Below are 17,092 nucleotides of genomic sequence, written 5' to 3' on the forward strand. Positions count from 1 at the left end.
CTTTTCCCTTCCATCAGGAACATCCAGAACCACTCGTAATTCAAGAAGACTCTAAGGCCTGGCTTTTCCCCTCTTAGAATTTTTTTCTTGTGGGTATCCTCTTCTCAGGATGTTCTTGAAATAGTTTTTTTACTTCAGGACTAGCACTGGGAAGCTCCGTAGCTGGGGCTGCTATGCACTGTATACATTTTGTAACATAACAAATTGGCGCATTCAGGTTTAGCTCATGCATCCAACGGGAGTTCACCTGGCGGTCAATTCTTGATTCAGACTATCACCCACATCACCCTTATTATGGTCCTCCAGAATATTCAAACAGTTCCTTAAAGGCTTATTTTTGGGTCTTTCCTACAGTCAGACCTCCTCCTCCTCTATCTTGGCATCTGAATTTGGTACTATCACAGCTCATGAAGCACTCATTTGAGCCCATTCACAGAGCGGGTTTAAAGTACCTGTCCTCGAAGGTTGTTCTACTTGTGGCCCTGACGTCTGCCAGACATATCAGTGAGATCCAAGCCCTCACTATTCAAGAACCCTTCCTACAATTTAGAGAATACAGGATAATTCTACGTACAAACCCAAAGTTAATCCCTAAAGTCCCTTCAGACTTCCACTTCAATGAGCTGCTGATTTTGAAGACCTTCTTTCCAAACACTCCAACACAGGCTGAACGGGCTCTTCACTCTTTGAACATTAAGAGGTGCATCAAGTTCTACATAGACAGGACCAAGACCTTTTGTAAGTCTAGCCAGTCGTTGTGGCTTACAGCGCACCATGGAAGAGGCAACCCCTTTCCAAACAGAGCATAGCTAAATGGACAAATACTGCAGTTCACTTCTGTCACCAAGCAGCAGGAAAACCGTTACACACTTCTGTGCATGCTCACTCTTCAAGGACTGTTTCAACCTCAGCAGTACTGTTTGCAGTTGTGCCTCTCTAGAATATTTGCAGAGCAGCTACCTGGAAGAATACACATACTTTCACGCAACACTACTGCCTGGATTTGACTCCTCAATTTTATTTATTTAAAAGGTTTTATATATAGCGCTGGCTAGACCCGGGAGTATCAGAGCACTTTACAAGAGTTTAAAGAAGGAACAGGAATAAAACATGTGTTCAATAATATAGCATTAAGACCGGTTAAACTAAAAAGAATAAATTGGTTGATACAAGTTAAGTTAACTGCTGATGCAAAAACAAAGAGATATCTACATAAATAATATGGATATAGGTGATCACAAACTTTAGCGAGTAATGAGTAGTTAAGCTTTGGTCGGGGGTGAAAAATATATAGGGGAAGGGGAGGAAGTATAGATGGAAAGAGACTATGGAAGTGGATAGGTGAGAGTAGGTGAAGGCAAGGAGGGGAACTAGGGGGAAGGGAAATAGTAGCACGAGTGAAATATGTAAAGAGGTTAAAGGTAGAGGTGGGAGACAGGAGGACAGTAGAGGGAAGCAGAGTGAGGAGTCGGAGGCGAGGGTTAAGGACCCCAATATTTGTTAAGAAGGTGCAGTTTGAGGTATGTTTTAAAGCTAAAGTGAGAGGGGTTACATTGCAGGTCTCTAGGGAGGGCATTCCAGATGTTTGGGGCATTTCCAAAGAAAGAGCGAGATTGTGTGGTTTCCTCTCTTAACAAAGGAACAGACAGGAGCAGCCCGCTTTGTTGAGTTTATTTGAGAGGTACAGCAGGGTGTTTTGATGAAGAGCTTTGTGAGTAATGCAAGCAATCTTGTAGGAGGATCTACCTTCGACGGGAAGCCATTTGAGAGCTTTAACCACATCGACGCTGATGACGAGCTCAGCTCGTCATGAGGTACACCTCTCGTACGCTCATGACGAGCTGAGCTCGTCATGAACCGCGGGTTTTTAAAAACTTCAGCGCGTAAAAATTTTACAAAAAAAAATAAAACTTCAGCGCCAGCGGGAAAATGCGCCCCAGTGATGCGGTTAAGGGCAGGGGAGATGTGGTCAAAATGTTTGCAGTTAGTGATAAGCCTGGCCGCTATGTTGAGCACAGATTTGAGTGGGGCTAGGTGAACTTTAGGTGTTCCGGAGAGGATAACGTTACCATAGTCGATTCTCAAGAGGACCTGTGATTGGATAACCGATTTGAAGTCATCAGCAGGAATGAAGGGTTTAATTTTATTGAGATGACGGAGGGCGTAGAGTGCTCCTTTAGCCAAGTTTTTTTATGTGGGCATTAAGAGTTAGTCTGTTGTCGATGGTGGTACCGAGTGATTTTACTTAGTTGGATAGGCAGAGCGAACAGTTGAGGCCATTCCAAGACATCTTTTCCTGTAATGGTTAGCTACCTCTTTTTTTTTCCCACCAATCTATTACTAGTTCACACATTGCCGATTAATCAATCAATCAATCATGCCATTTGTATAGCGCACTACTCACCCGGGAGGGTCTCAAGGCGCTTGGGGGGGGGGAGGGGTATGCTACTGCTCGAACAGCCAGGTCTTGAGTTGTTTCCTGAAGGCGAGATGGTCCTGGGTCAGCCGAAGGTGGATGGGGAGGGAGTTCCAAGTCTTGGCAGCCAGGTAAGAGAAGGATCTTCCTCCGGCGGTGGCTCTTTGGATGCGTGGTACGGCTGCGAGGGCGAGGCTGGTGGACCGTAGCTGGCGGGTGGGCGTGTAGAAGGTCAGGCGGTCGTTGAGGTACTTGGGGCCCAGGTCGTGGAGAGACTTGTGTGCGTGGGTGAGGAGCCGGAACGTGATCCTCTTGTCGACGGGGAGCCAGTGCAGGTTCCTCAGGTGGCTGGAGATGTGGCTGCGTCGGGGGACATCCAGGATGAGTCGGGCAGAGGCGTTCTGGATGCGCTGGAGTCTTTTCTGTAGCTTGGCTGTGGTTCTGGCGTAGAGGGCGTTTCTGTAGTCCATAATATGTTTTTTTTCTTTACAGCATAGTGAAATGTTTTCATATGTTCAACGAGATATTAAGAAATGTTCATGGGTATGTCTTCGTTTAGTCTATGTAGAGTGGGGAGAGGAGTTGACTTAACAGCTAGGGCGGTCGACCTCGAATCTGGGGAACTGGGTTCAAGTCTCGGCAATGACACTGAACATCCTGTGATTCTGGGCAAATCACTTAATCTCCCAGTGCCTAACAAAAAATGAATGTGTCCTTATGTAATGCAACTGGTGCTATGTAAAGCGCTCTAATACCTTCGGGTCAAGTTTGCGCTATATAAAACTCCCTGAAATGTAAAAGGAATATCTCTATAGAATTGTATTCCTAACAACTAACAGTTTAATGTGCCTCACTACTGCTTTATACTCTGATTCAAGCATGTGATTCTATGAAAGTTTCAATACTGGAGTAAAAAAATAAGTTACTTACCTGTAACTGCAGTTCTCCATTATTGGAATCTTTCATAGATTCACATGCGACTCACCCCCCTCCCCTGAGAGGTTCACCTTTCCCTCCTTTAAGTGGTTCTCTGGCACTTGTGTTATTGAAAAGCTGAGGGACTGGAGCTTCTGTCAGGAGTGTTTTTAGAGGACAAAGCAGCCTTATTGGCTAAAGTATAAGTTTGGTGTCTTTTAAAAAAAAAAAAAAAAAAAATAGATTATGATAGGTTCCAAAACTGAATTAATGGTCTTCATGCTCCATCTATAACATTGTATTACTATTATATGGTACCGAGAACTCCCATGTCGACGCCTGGAAATTCAAGCATGTGAATCTATGAAACATTCCAATAGTGGAGAACTACTGTAACCGGTAAGTAACTTATTTTCTCACATAACTTATTTTCGTATGGAAAGCACTTGGATATATGATAAATAAGTGAGTTGCTGTATTGGGGACCATTTATACGAAAGGAATGTGCTCTCTGCATATTATTCAGAAGAGTGGATATTCTGAGAAGTGGTTCTGCACAAATCTTACCCACGTATGTCAGTTTATCCGACTGACACATGTTACATAATCATAGAAAGTAGATTATGGGGGCTATAGGAATAGTATTCAAAAATATAAATTATTGACATCAACAAATTACTTACTCTAATATTTAAAAGGTTACTTATTATTAGCAAATGATCATATCCATAATGGAATTGACAGTGACACAAATATGTCAATCATTAATCAATGGCTAAGGGTCCAAATGTCCAAATTGCTAAGTACAGAGTCTGAAAAAAGGATGACATTGACATGGCTTTAGCCAAGTGTTTCGCGTAATAAACGCTTTTTCAGGGCTCCTGAACTTTTATGTGTTATATATTGATTATACTGATGCCCATTGTATTATGCACTTGACCATCATTCCTTTAGGGCCTAACGGCCTTGTAAGTTTCTCAATTATGAATCTTGCTTATTTCTCATTATTTACGATTGTTTCCAACTCCTATAATTGGTTTTTAAGTTGATAATGAAATAATATTCAACTACATAAAGTACTGGGTCAGAGATTCATAATAGGACCGTGTTCACAGCTGTATCTTGGATAGTGTATAGTCGCATTGCAATACTTAAAACATTCTGGGGTCACAAAGATCAAAAGTATAAAGTGACTTGAAAGAGGTACATAGTGGCTAGTGATTCTATCAGTGAGGGACCACTGTTCATATTTTGGGGGCGATAATACCAAAATAGTCCCAACAGGGATTCTAAATCTTCTGGTGCTTGCACTGGCATCCCTCCATCTTCTATATTGGTGTTTCAGTCAGAGAGCAAATGTCCATGCCTCTCGGCCATTGTTGTAACTGAGGTGACACAACCAATGTCTAACTGTTACGCTTAGCTAATAGATATGGTTTATTAATATATTTGCCCCTGTACCAAGTTCAAACTCTCTGACTAAGCCTGATAAGGCCTTTTTGAGGTTCACTACCACGGGAAACCCAGCTTCCGCCAATAGGCGATAGGGCACATGCCACCTCTTCCAAATATTTCTAAATGACTGGGCATGACCATAAAATATGTAAGAAATCTAAATACTGCTAGCACTTTGGCGAAGCCCCACGCTGCATCTCCCACAAAATCAGGAAAGTCTCAAACGCCACTGTCGTGTGTCAAATGCACCTTAAGCTGAGTTTGAGTAAGCAGCTCTGTTGAGACAGCTGACATGTGGGTGTCTCGTTGTAGGAACTGGGGCAGGGGGCTTCAAATTAGCCAAGTCTATTTTATGTATTTTGCATGGTCACTAATGTGGGAGCTCTACTGCCTAAAACGTTCTCTGTAGTTCTTTTCAAATGATGTAGTGCACCCCTCTAATTTACATCTTAAAAACCTTGACTCATCACTTCAGAAGTGTTACTGAAAAAGGTGTAATATTTTCAGTATTTCAACCCAGCCAAGCCTAAAGAAAAAACTATTTGCCATGTTTGCGATTGTATGCTTAGTGTCTACACAAAGTGTTGCTTTTAAAGGTGTCTGTTACTATTGTATGATCATGTTTTCAATTTGGACTCCAAAGTGAGATTGGTTTGCATACAAGCCGTATTTGAGTTTGTAATATTTAATGATAATGTTACATTTGATTGCCCCTGTATTGCAAAATGACTTGCTACATTTTGAAATCTCTTTTGTTTTATGTGTGATATTTAAAAAAGCTAGCGTTTGTGTTGAGGTGTTTTTAACCTGTTGGAAATTAATACTTGCATTTTTATTTTTACAGCTCTGCTATCGGCAACTGGTATTAACTATATCCTGTCACTGATTGCTGTAGTTCTCTTTTATGTATACTACACTCACCCTGAAGGCTGCTCTGAAAATAAAGCTTTTATTAGCGTCAACATGCTGCTGTGCATCGGGGCCTCCATCTTGTCAATTCTGCCTAAAATCCAGGTATGATTGCCTCATATTCAAGATACAATCTCCACAAAATGTTGTTTATGTTTTCCTTTTTATGTGGCTGATTCTTAAACAATCAAACGATTTTGAATACTCCTAAAATTGACAGAGATTATCAATCTGTAGGTTGATTATTCTCAAGCCCCAATAATTCAGCAGTAATCTTAGAAATTCATGCAAGTTGTAGATTTTCAAGAGTTCCACAAAATCTATTCCTGTCAACTATTAAGTCAGGGTTTGAGTAGGTCCTTAAGTATCCTTTATTCTCTCAAATGGAAAACCTTTTTCTGCTGAAGGAGAGAACCATCTTTCCACACTGCCGTGAATAATTGTGTTCCTTTCTGTGAGAAAGTGCCTCTTTTTGCATGGTTGACCCCTAGTTTTTGCCTGGTTTTGATATGGTTTCAATTGTAGTGTACAGTTTCCCTGTCAGCCAGGTTCCTTCTGCCATTGTTTTTCCCTAAAACATATCTCAAAATGGTACTTCTGCCCCATGTAAGTCCCTAGTAAGTGATGCCCTGGCTACCGAGGGCCTGGGTGCTGAAGAGGTACCCCTAGCACCCCCCCCCCCCCTTCCCCCCTTCACTGGGACCATGCCACTGCCCTTGCAGCTTTCATGCCTCTGTGAGGGAGAAAATGACAGTCGGCATGGCACCCTTCCTGTGTGCATTCTAGCCAGCACTGCCTGAAGGTATAGGTAAGACACCTCTCTAGCAGGTCTCACAGACCTACGGTAGGGTGCACTATACCACAGGTGAGGGCATATCTGCATGAACAGATATGCCCCTGCAGTATTGGGGTCCTCTCCAAAATATGGTAAGTGCCAGTGAAGACATAAAGAATATATGAGCTGGAAACTGGACAACTAGATTTCCCCAGCACCATGGTGGCTTCACTGAACACAGGAGTGTTTGGTACCAACCTACTCCTCTTAATAAATCCACACTGATGCAAGTGTGTGATTTATTGTACCATGTACCCAGAGGGCACCTCAAAGGTTCCCCCTGAAAACCCACCAACTCTGGTGTGGTCTCTGACCGGCTGTAGGCAGCCAGCCACCACCAGATATGTTGCTGAACCTCTGGGTAGAGAGCCAATGCTCTCTGGGACCAGATACAATGCACATCATGGGCAGATGTGTCCCACTTCCTCCTCCAGGATAGGGTGTGTTTGGTGCTGCTTTGTGCCCTAGTGCTTATCTTAACCCTCAAAGCTTGGCCCCTGCAACCGATCTACTTACCTGTAAGAAGTGTGGCTCCAGGCACCCCCAGTCTCCATTGAAAAGCATTTGGACGCACTCCGATTTTGACCTCTACACCCAGCTGACCCGGAGCCGCTGGTGGTGCAGTTTTGGTCCTCACCTGACCCTTGCCACTTGCTGACTGTTGGTCCCGAAAACTGGAATTGTAAGTGCATTACTTACCTGTTTAACCACAATATTGTTTTCCCCATGGGATAACATTGAACTGTGCTGAAATGTTTGTGTCAGTTTTTCAAATTGAAAAGTATTTTTATTTTAAAACGTACTTGCCTTATTGCGAAGATCTTGGTCATAAAATACAAACAAAATATAATTTTTTTAAAAATTGGTCTGGATCTCCTTCTTGAGATGTGTGTGCATTATAGGTCAGTGTTGTGTTATAAATATCTTGTACTTTGTGTTTTACATTGAGCCCTGTACACTTTTTGGGAACACCTGGATTCTGTGCACGGTATAACTACCTAGTGGTAATTCCATTTACAGAGCCAGCTTCATACACTTTCCCATTTCTATCTATTTTAACTGTTATCCTGATGATTTTTTCAGTTGATTTACAATTGTTTCCAGGTTGAAAATGATTATCTAAAAAGTTTGTGAATACCCACTATGTTCAAGTTGTGTTGTTCTTCTGCCCCAGCTGAATTTACAATCTCTGAATGTACATCAGTTGGGAGTTCATCTGCAAATGTAAATACCAGCAGATTCAGATTCTACGTTTTAGGACATGAGGAATTGCACCTGCTGGGTTTTTTTCTCTTTTATTTTTTCACTTCTCTGTTAAAGATAGTTAGTGAAAGCTAGCTTTAAAATCTGGCTCCTAATGTTTAGATCTTGAAGCATTAAAATGTGTTTCTCTCTTTCTATTCTCCCTGGCCTATTTCTCCTCATTCCTGAAATTAGGAGTCACAACCACGATCGGGATTATTGCAGTCTTCGGTGATCACAATTTACACAATGTATTTGACTTGGTCCGCTATGACCAATGAACCAGGTATGTTTACTATTTGAGTTGGTTACATTTTATTTTTCAATTAATTGCATATTCCTGCTGTAGTAACCGTACTTTCACTGCTAAGTTTACTTAAAGCCCTGTTAAGATACAGTGGTAGCTGCAAACCTGCTGGAAATTAAATGTGTAAAAGGAATAAATAGAAATACAGCACAACCATAAATCACTGTTTTAAACAAAGAGTGTAGTAATGTGCACTTTTCACATAATTCTGGACATTGTGTTTCTGCACCATTCTGGCGGACAGATTGTAAATAAAGTTGAAAAAAGAAAAAAAATCATGTCACCTGCATGAAAACGACACAACTTTTCGGGGAAAAGAAGCTACGTTCTTACTGATGACACTTCTTTGTTTTGGAATAAAAGACTTAGGAGAGAATTGAGAATGTGTTTCACTTATCTTTCTGGACAGATGAAATGGCCGATAAGTCTACATTCCATGACTTGTGTTGAAAGACCGATTTATTCATTGGCTCAGATAAAACACCCATCATCTTGGAAAGCAATACATTGGCTGATGGACAGCATTTGCATAGCTTGTACACCCTTCAAGGTCTCTTGGTACTGATCCTAACAAAATAAATTCCAATATCGAATAAGTCCTCCGCTTTATCGAAGGTTACAAGTGAAGATGAGAGTCTAATGTCCAGTAGCAATGCGTGCTAAATCATAGGAGCTGTACCGAAAATGATAGCCCTTTCTGCGTTGTGAGATTGAATTTAGGTACAATCAGGTGTACTTTACATTAAGTTCTTAATTCGAGATATGCCAATTGATTTTAGTAAATATGTAATTAGTGTCTGACTGATGTAGACACTTAAATCAGGCAGTGAACACAATCTTGGAAGTAATGTTGTATGTTAGCAGCAGACAATATAATGCTTCGAAGGCAAATGGCCTGCAGTGCTGCAATCCAAATATTTTTGGAACTGATTCAGGATGGTCTTGGGAATGTAGACATGAAGAGCGCTATACAGGAGTGCACTTGGGAACTACTACAATGAAGCCAGTTAGTGGCCAGATTTCACAACATCAGTAGACATCCTCTTCTGATATGGTAGCTTTTTCAGGTTTCTTAAGGACTGAGCACTGCTGTTTCCTCCCCCAATAAATCCAATTAGGGAGGGAATAGATGTGCATGTTTGTCTGATGTTGAAGGATGTGGACGGGGAAAGTATATTGATCTCTCCACTAGCAATTACCTTTTTTGAAAACACACTAAAAATCGTGTCACTAGCAAATTAAAAAAAAGTATTTCCAAAGGGGACCGATCCTGTGTGCAATATTGACTGCTAGATCAAATTATGGAAGAAAATTTGCAAGAATTTCTGCCATAGGAAAAAAGAAGCTAAAGTTAAAATGTCAGTGTTCTGATCTAGATACAGTTAGCTTGAAGACTTAAAAAGACTAAGTGGGAGGATGGCAGGACTCTTTCGGCATACATACATAACCAACTGATCAAATGAACATCTCATTTTCAGTTAGGTCCATGGATGCAAGCTTCTTACAATTTGTATTTATTTCTCTGGCAGCAAGGCCCATTTTGTGATCCTAGATGTTTCACACACGCTTGCTCTCTCTCTGTGATGCCATCTATACCACTCTACCTTTGGCCACACCATTTTAAAATGTGTAAAGAAAGCAATTACTTTATTTTTACATTTAATTCAACCTCATTTTAAAATAAACCTGGATTTTTCAAACTTTAGTTTGAAGATTTCTTCATGTTGCGTTGAAGTGATGATCGCTCGAATATGTCTGACTAATTACTGAGGTTAAAGGCAGTTGAAATAACCTGCATTTGCCATTCAAGCTCTTTCGATCTCTACTCCTTGTCCTGGGTTTGTGAAAGAGGAACATTTGCAAGATTGCATTTGATGCAATTGAAGTGTTTTAAAGTCTGAGTATGACGACATTTTATCACTGCGAAGTTAATTTTTACAATGTTTTTATTATTTTCGAAACAGTATTGCAATGGTTTTAAGCAACTATGCAAATACATAAATAAATTCAGTATTTGATGCAGTAGAGCTGACCTGATGGTTCCTCTGCTGAAGCACGGTTCCGTGACGGAACTAGGCAGTGGTCAAATTTTATGAGTCTCTCTCGTTTTAAGGGTGAATATTTTAGAATTAAAGTAATAAATGCAGAATTTTTAGGCATGTTCTTCTCACAGCCACGTAATCTGTGAAATGGATAGGCATATTTGTGTTCCTGCTACTTCGCCTGTCTTGATTAATCCAACCACCATATTTGTAAGACTTTGATTTCTGACTAAGGCCCCAGCCATTTTCCTAGAGGTACACAACTGCACCATTTCTCAGTCATCTGGACGGGCTACTAATCTTTGCGCTATAAATCCATATATGTAGGCTTTCTTGTCCTATTTCTCTTCTCTTGGAACACTGGTGCTTATACTCTTTTCCTTTATATACCTGTTCTCTGTGAGGCGAGTCTGTTTTGCTGCTAAGAATGTGTATTTCTGTGTTAAACTACTGGTGTTGGTATTATGCCGTTTCTCTGTGAATAGCACATATAGTGCTGCTGCCGTTACTGTTTCTTCTGTGTGTATTTTTGGAAAGGTAAAGGACATTCTTCATCGTACACAAAAGCCAAAATGTTTATTTTTGTCAAAGCTTGTTTTACATGCATTTTACAGGCTTAGGAGCTGTCCCTTCAATCAAATGCCTCTTAAAAGGCAAAGAGCTTTTTTTATAATGTGTTTCAGCTTCGGTTTCTAACCAGAAGGCATTTTGTTCTTGTTTAATATCAGTGAAACGTTTTTCAGTTATTAAAGCACATGTTACATGCTCCAGTCACCCTATATCTTTGTTGGATGAAAAGGTCTCAAACTCTGGTCCATGGCTTTTATCAGAATTTTTCTGCACTTTTGGGGTAATATATGGCCAAAACCTGGATTTATCTGAACGCCCTTATGAATACTTTCTCTCACATAGTTTTTATTTTTTTATAAACTTTTTATTCGTGACTATGACAGTATTACATGGTACATTCAGTCATTGTACATTCTTTTAGTCTTTCTTTTTTCTTTAACTTTAACTGTGGCGTAGTATACAACATAGATAACCTTCATCATGTCTTACATTTCTCCGGGGATCATTCCTTTACAACGTTTATCATTAGCATTCAAGTTACAATATCGCCTGTAAGTGTACTGTCCCCCAGCCCCTTCCCTCCCCCTCCCTGTCAGTTCCTTGCACATATTCTGTATCGTGGAAGTATTAGCTTTAGTCGTTCCAGAGATTATTTCAATCTTTAGGCTTGGTTAACCAATGCATCTTGCATTCGTATCTGTACGCGCTGGTAGTCTACATATCATGTGTACGGTCATATGGTACGTTCTTGTGACATATCTAGGTCTACACCCTCCATCTCTATCAACATTTGTTCCCACTCTTGCGCTATAGGATATTTACGGAGCCCTTTCTCTTCCTCCCCACGCAGTGTCGCAGCTTCCGCTTTGCCCCATTTCAACAAATCAGAGCGCCATAGTTCCACATTTGGGGGTCTGGCCGATTTCCACCTCATAGTGAGAACCCTGAGTGCCAACAAGAGGGCCAAGTCTAAGAATTTCAGTTGCGCTTTACAGGTCTTGGATCTCTTCCTGTGTCCTATCAGGCAGGGTAGTGCCCCTTCAGGGATCTGCAGGGCTGTTACAGTGTGTAGTGTGTTTTTGATCGTCTCCCAGTAATTGCTTATTCTCGGGCATGTCCACAACATATGGAGGATGCTTGCTTCGTCCTCCTGACATCTAGGGCAATTGTGGGGGGTGGCAGGGAACATCCTGTGGAGCCTTTGAGGGGTGAGATATTCCCTGTGTAAGATCATGGCCTGTATGAATTTGAATTTAACGTTTCTGGACACTCTCCTATGGTGACCTAGGATGATCTTCCATTCCCCGTCCGTTATGGCCTCCCCCGTGTCCGTAGTCCAAGCCTCTCTGAGTGTAGTGAGGGGCAAAGCTGCATGTTCTCTAATGCCCACATAGAGCCATCGTACTAGGTGTCCACCCGTCCCCATATAATGGAGGAGATGGACCAATTCATGTTGGCCTGGCTTGGTGCGTTGCGGTGCCCACGTTCGCCGTATATAGTGAGTCACCGAGGCGTGCAAAGGGACATTCGTGGCGGGGCACCTGTGGATTGTGAAAAGGAGGCATGATCCAGTAGGGCGTCGTCCCCGAACAGGTCACCCACTCTATCCACCCTGGTTTCCGTCCAGGGTTGTAATCTGCGTTGTGTCAGGTTCCCCTGTGGCGTTGGGAGTCCCAGGAGGGGGATGTTGTCCGCGTAGGGAACAGTCCGTGCTGTGTACGCCAGTGCCTTTCTCCAGCACCTCAAAGCAACGTGTAATGGGGGTGGCAGTCTCTGGGGATCTTGGCAGCGGGTAGTAGAAGGGAGTGTAGGTCTCCGTGTGCCAGTTTGTCTGTTGTGAAGGCAATCTCGTGTAGGTCTCTACCCGCCACCCAACGTGTCAGCCATTGGAGTTGGCTTGCATAATAGTAGCTTCGTAGGTCCGGTACGCCTAGGCCTCCCTGTCTGGTATGCAGTTGTAATTTCTTGAGGCTTATTCGCCTTCTTCCCAATCCCCATATAAGGGTGACTAATAAAGTGTTCAGTGTGGTAAAAATTTGCTGTGGGAGGAGCACCGGTAAGTTCACAAAGTAGTATAGTATCCGGGGAAGTAGGACCATCTTTGAGATCGCCACCCGTCCCATTACAGATAGGGGCAGGGACGTCCAGAAGCTCACACTACCTCGAAGACCATTAATTGCCCTCCGTATGTTACCCTCGATCTGATCTTCCTGACTTCGATACACGTTAATGCCAAGGTATTTAAATGTGGTCGGTGCTACTTGGATCTCATAGGTACCAAACTGTACATGGGGAGGCCGCTGCCCCTCCCGGAAATAGAAGCCTAGGGATTTTCCCGGGTTTATGGCCAGGCCAGAGATATTCTCAAATCGTTCAAAGATGGTCGCTAAATGTGAATGATCACCACGCAGATCTCGGAGGAACACCAATATATCGTCGGCATATATGGACACCAAATTATGGATTCCTCCAATTGGTATGCCCACCTCCGCTGCCCTAGCCCGAAGTGCGATTGCCAGGGGTTCCAGTGTAAGTACGAACAATAACGGCGACAGCGGGCACCCCTGCCGGGTGCCCCTGTGGACGTCATAGCTGTCCGAGGTGTACCTGCCTGTACGTGCTCTAGCTGTTGGATTCGTATATAACAGACTAATCCATTTTATCAGGGCATCCGGGAAGCCGAAGCATCGTAGAGTTTCAAACCTAAAGCCCCATATCAAGGAATCGAATGCTTGTCGGAGATCCAGGGCTATGCAGCCGGCGTGTGTCAGATCCTGTGGGGTGGTCGCCATGAGGGCGTGGAGTCGTCTCGTATTCTGGGAAGTGCTTCTCCCTGGGAGAAAGCCACATTGGTCAGTATGAATCAGGCCAGGGAGATGGGATTGTATTCGTAGGGCGATAGCCTTGCTAAGGATTTTGTACTCCGTGGAGAGCATGGAAAGGGGCCTATAGTTGTTCACATCGAGGGTGTCCCTGCCGGGTTTCGAAATGGATATTACCAAGGCCTGCATAGTCGTGGCTGGTAGGCGGCCGACCTCAAACACAGTTTTGTATATTTTCTCCAAGACGGGTGCTAGTGTTTCAGAGTAGGTTTGATAAAACTCCCCAGGCAGGCCGTCCATACCGGGAGTCTTGCCCCGTTTAAGTGCGTGGATAGCTACTTTGATTTCCTGCTGCGTTATGGGTCTGGCTAGGGCCGTCTGGACCTCCTGGGTCAGGGTTGGAATTGTCAGATCTTCAAGGAAGTCTATTATGTCATCCCCAGCATCTGCGGGAGGCGGGGCATATAGTCTCTCTAGATGGGTCTTAAACACAGTGTTAACCTCCAGTTGCGTGTTTACCTCCCTGCCTGTTTCATCTCGGATGCTCGTAATTATTGGGATCTCAGGGGTATCTCTTTCTCTCACATAGTTAAGTCTGTAGTACTTGAACGATACCCTTCGCTCTCATTGGAATTCATGCTCAATCTCTTTACCACACTTGTTGAAAGGGGTCTTAAGATTTTGTCTGTTTAGAGCTGAGTTTTTAGGAATCCCATTGAACCACTTGTCACCTAATGCGAAGCCTCTGAGATAGTATAAGTTAGAGGCCTTGATGGAAACCTGTACCCACCCAGTAATGAAACATTACTTGAGACCTTACTGTAGTACATCGTAAATATCATGATTTAGCTCCTTCAGTAAGAAATTTTCATCCAAGAGGGTTTAAGAGAAGAAGTTGTGTTGCTGACACATCTTCCATAAGGGGTTTTTCATTTCATCCAGAAAAAAGTTACTAGAGAGGTGCAACAGAGAGGTGGTGACCACTAGAGCTGAGACTACAGTATGTGGGAAATGCTGGAGATGAGCCCGACCATGGGGCACCTATGGTGCACCCCCTACGGTCCTGAAGATTTGCTAGCTTAGGACTTTGAAGCCCCTATCAATCTTTGCTGTTTGTGCAACTCTGGAGATACCAGAGCTGTGTTTTTTGGGTGGGTGTCTTAATAATTGTTGGTTGGGCCAGTCTTCAGCAATATAGAGATCTTCTTAGCAGAAGAGGCTATTTCCACTGGCAAATTCCAAATCTAAAGAGCACACTACTAATTGTAAACGCTAGTTCCATCTTGTATATCGGGAAGGCTACAAACCTTAGTCTGCTGTAAGCTCTAAAAGTGTCTGGTACTGGCATGCAATATACATTACCTGAACAGACCTCAAAGGAGAACAGAAAGAGGTATTTGGTTGTTCAAAAAAAAAATAACTTGCGGGACAACGAAGATAAAGAACGAGTGAGTGACGTCTCCCCTTGTTGACCGTTACAGGAGCATTCCTAAAAGAGAACATCTGTGATGGAATGTTATAAAGAATAGACAAACCATCTCACTGATTCTCAATTTGACCTACTGTAGAAACCTGATGGACCTAAAGGGAAGGTACTACGATTGGAGATGGGGAAGCCACGTCTCTCTCTGAGGAAACAATGAGGATACCAGAGGGAATCTCCAGCATGCAAGAAATCGAGACAGCATTGCTTAAACATCAGGGCTCTGGTGTGTTACGAATAGAACAAGTGAAAACACCCAAAGAACCAAAAAAGCTATAGATGCTAGGTATTGAAGACAGACGACTTGCCGAATTATCTGGAGACATGGTTGGTATAGACAGTGGAACTGCTGCTGGAATTGATCGGGGAGGGATCCGTACGTGCGGTTTCTGAAGGGCAACACAACTGAGAGCTTTGAAATGGACAGCAGTCCCTGGTTCTTGCAGTTGAAGCATTGATTGATGAAATTACTGACGGTAGCCTGTTCCAAGATTAAAATTACAATTCGAAATTCCTGGTTACACATCTTCTCTGTTGTATACCAAATTTTACACCTCTTCTGTGTTGTATGCAACATTTTAGAGCGGAGTAGGAGCAATGTATTGAAGAACGAATTTGCTATGTAGGGCACAAGGTAACCTCTCATTCCCTCTAGAGGTGAGCATCAATTTGGGAAATGAGTAGTACCTCTTTTGGGACAGATAGTTACCAGCCTATGAGGAGGAAGGAAACTATTACCATCCAGCCCCTCCCCCAGATGCAGATAATCTTAATATAGCTGACACAGCAACAAGAAGAATCACCCTTATCTGCCCTCAGAGTTTAAATCTGCTACATGGGATGATAGTATCTCAAGATTATGTCTTTTTCTGAGTATTTCCTTCCAGAGTTAGTTATTTGGTTCATATGTAATCCTGTGGGCGCTGGGGAATAGTTAGTTGACTAAGAGAGGAGTGATTTTCTTTTTTTGTTAAGTTTTTAAGCACACATGATTTAGTTTGTTGCAACAATTCAGACTTCCTTAAAGTTTGTGATGTACATTCATTCTTGTAATTAGGTAACTGAAATTGTTGCATAACAAATAATGTTGTGTTTACAAATTGTGCTTTCTTCCAAAAGATAGGACATGTAACCCAAGTTTGCTGAGCATCATCGGATACAACCGTACAAGTACTGCTCCAGGACAGGCTCAAGTTGTGCAATGGTGGGATGCACAAGGAATTGTGGGACTGGTGCTGTTCTTGCTTTGTGTTCTCTACTCAAGGTGAGCCTGTGTTTCTGGACTGCCCTTTTAATATGAAGGTACATCCCGATTTTTTTGTGTGCTCAGTCCTTGCTGATTGAAAATGGGTGAGCCACCTGTATAAGTTGTGAGAAGTCAGATGAAGGAAAATGACAGAGAATAAGGAATATATTTAACGGTCTTCTGTGCATTGAGAATGTCAAGCTAACACGGCCCTAGTTCATAGTTTTTAGGGCAAGGTCCTTTTTTAATCTTGTTTGGAGAGTGAGCATATTCGGGACCACAATAAAAAGTAAAACACCTTGCCGCCGCTGGGTCTCGCGTCTCTACTCCTGCTCCGACTTCAGGAACAGGAAGCAAACAGCCAGGCTCCCTCCCCTAAGCCAGTCACAGTGCTGCAATGCAGCGTTGTTATTGGTCTGAGCGCTGTGACACAGCGATCATCCAGGGGCTAGAGGGGTGGGCATGTACTCCATGCAGGCTGTAATGCAGCCTGCATGGAGAAATGGGAAAATGTGCATGATTGATTTGGGTGGCCCCCAGAAGGCCGACCAAACAGTCATTACGCACTTTGGAGTGGGCAAACCGCTCCTCCTCTGCTCCATTAGCAGAGCATCCCCACCCACCCGCTTGCAAAGGAAACATAAAATTATAATAATTAAAAATTATTATCATTTTATGTTTTTGCTTCTAGCACTGCTTGAAAGCAGTTGGGCGATAGCGGAGGAGCTGCCACTGAATACAGAGCGGCTGCTTCAAAGCTGCTCCGTGTTTCACTGTGCAGGCGGCAAGTAACCTGCACTTCCAGGAGGGGAGAAGGATCCCCTTGCAGTCAGTGACTGCACCCGCCTGC

At 42.9% G+C, this 17,092-nt stretch overlaps 1 protein-coding gene across 1 annotated transcript in view; it reads left to right on the forward strand.

The window, feature by feature from the left end:
- Positions 1-17,092, forward strand: part of SERINC1 (serine incorporator 1) — a 164,633-nt gene that overhangs the window by 90,577 nt on the left and 56,964 nt on the right. The window contains exons 6-8 of the mRNA XM_078648461.1: positions 5,631-5,800; positions 7,968-8,058; positions 16,116-16,260. Coding sequence (XP_078504587.1) covers positions 5,631-5,800; positions 7,968-8,058; positions 16,116-16,260 — 406 coding nt within the window. The remainder of the gene's footprint in view (positions 1-5,630; positions 5,801-7,967; positions 8,059-16,115; positions 16,261-17,092) is intronic.

The sequence above is a fragment of the Lissotriton helveticus genome, chromosome 6 (assembly GCF_964261635.1).
Source record: "Lissotriton helveticus chromosome 6, aLisHel1.1, whole genome shotgun sequence".
Lineage (NCBI taxonomy): Eukaryota > Metazoa > Chordata > Amphibia > Caudata > Salamandridae > Lissotriton > Lissotriton helveticus.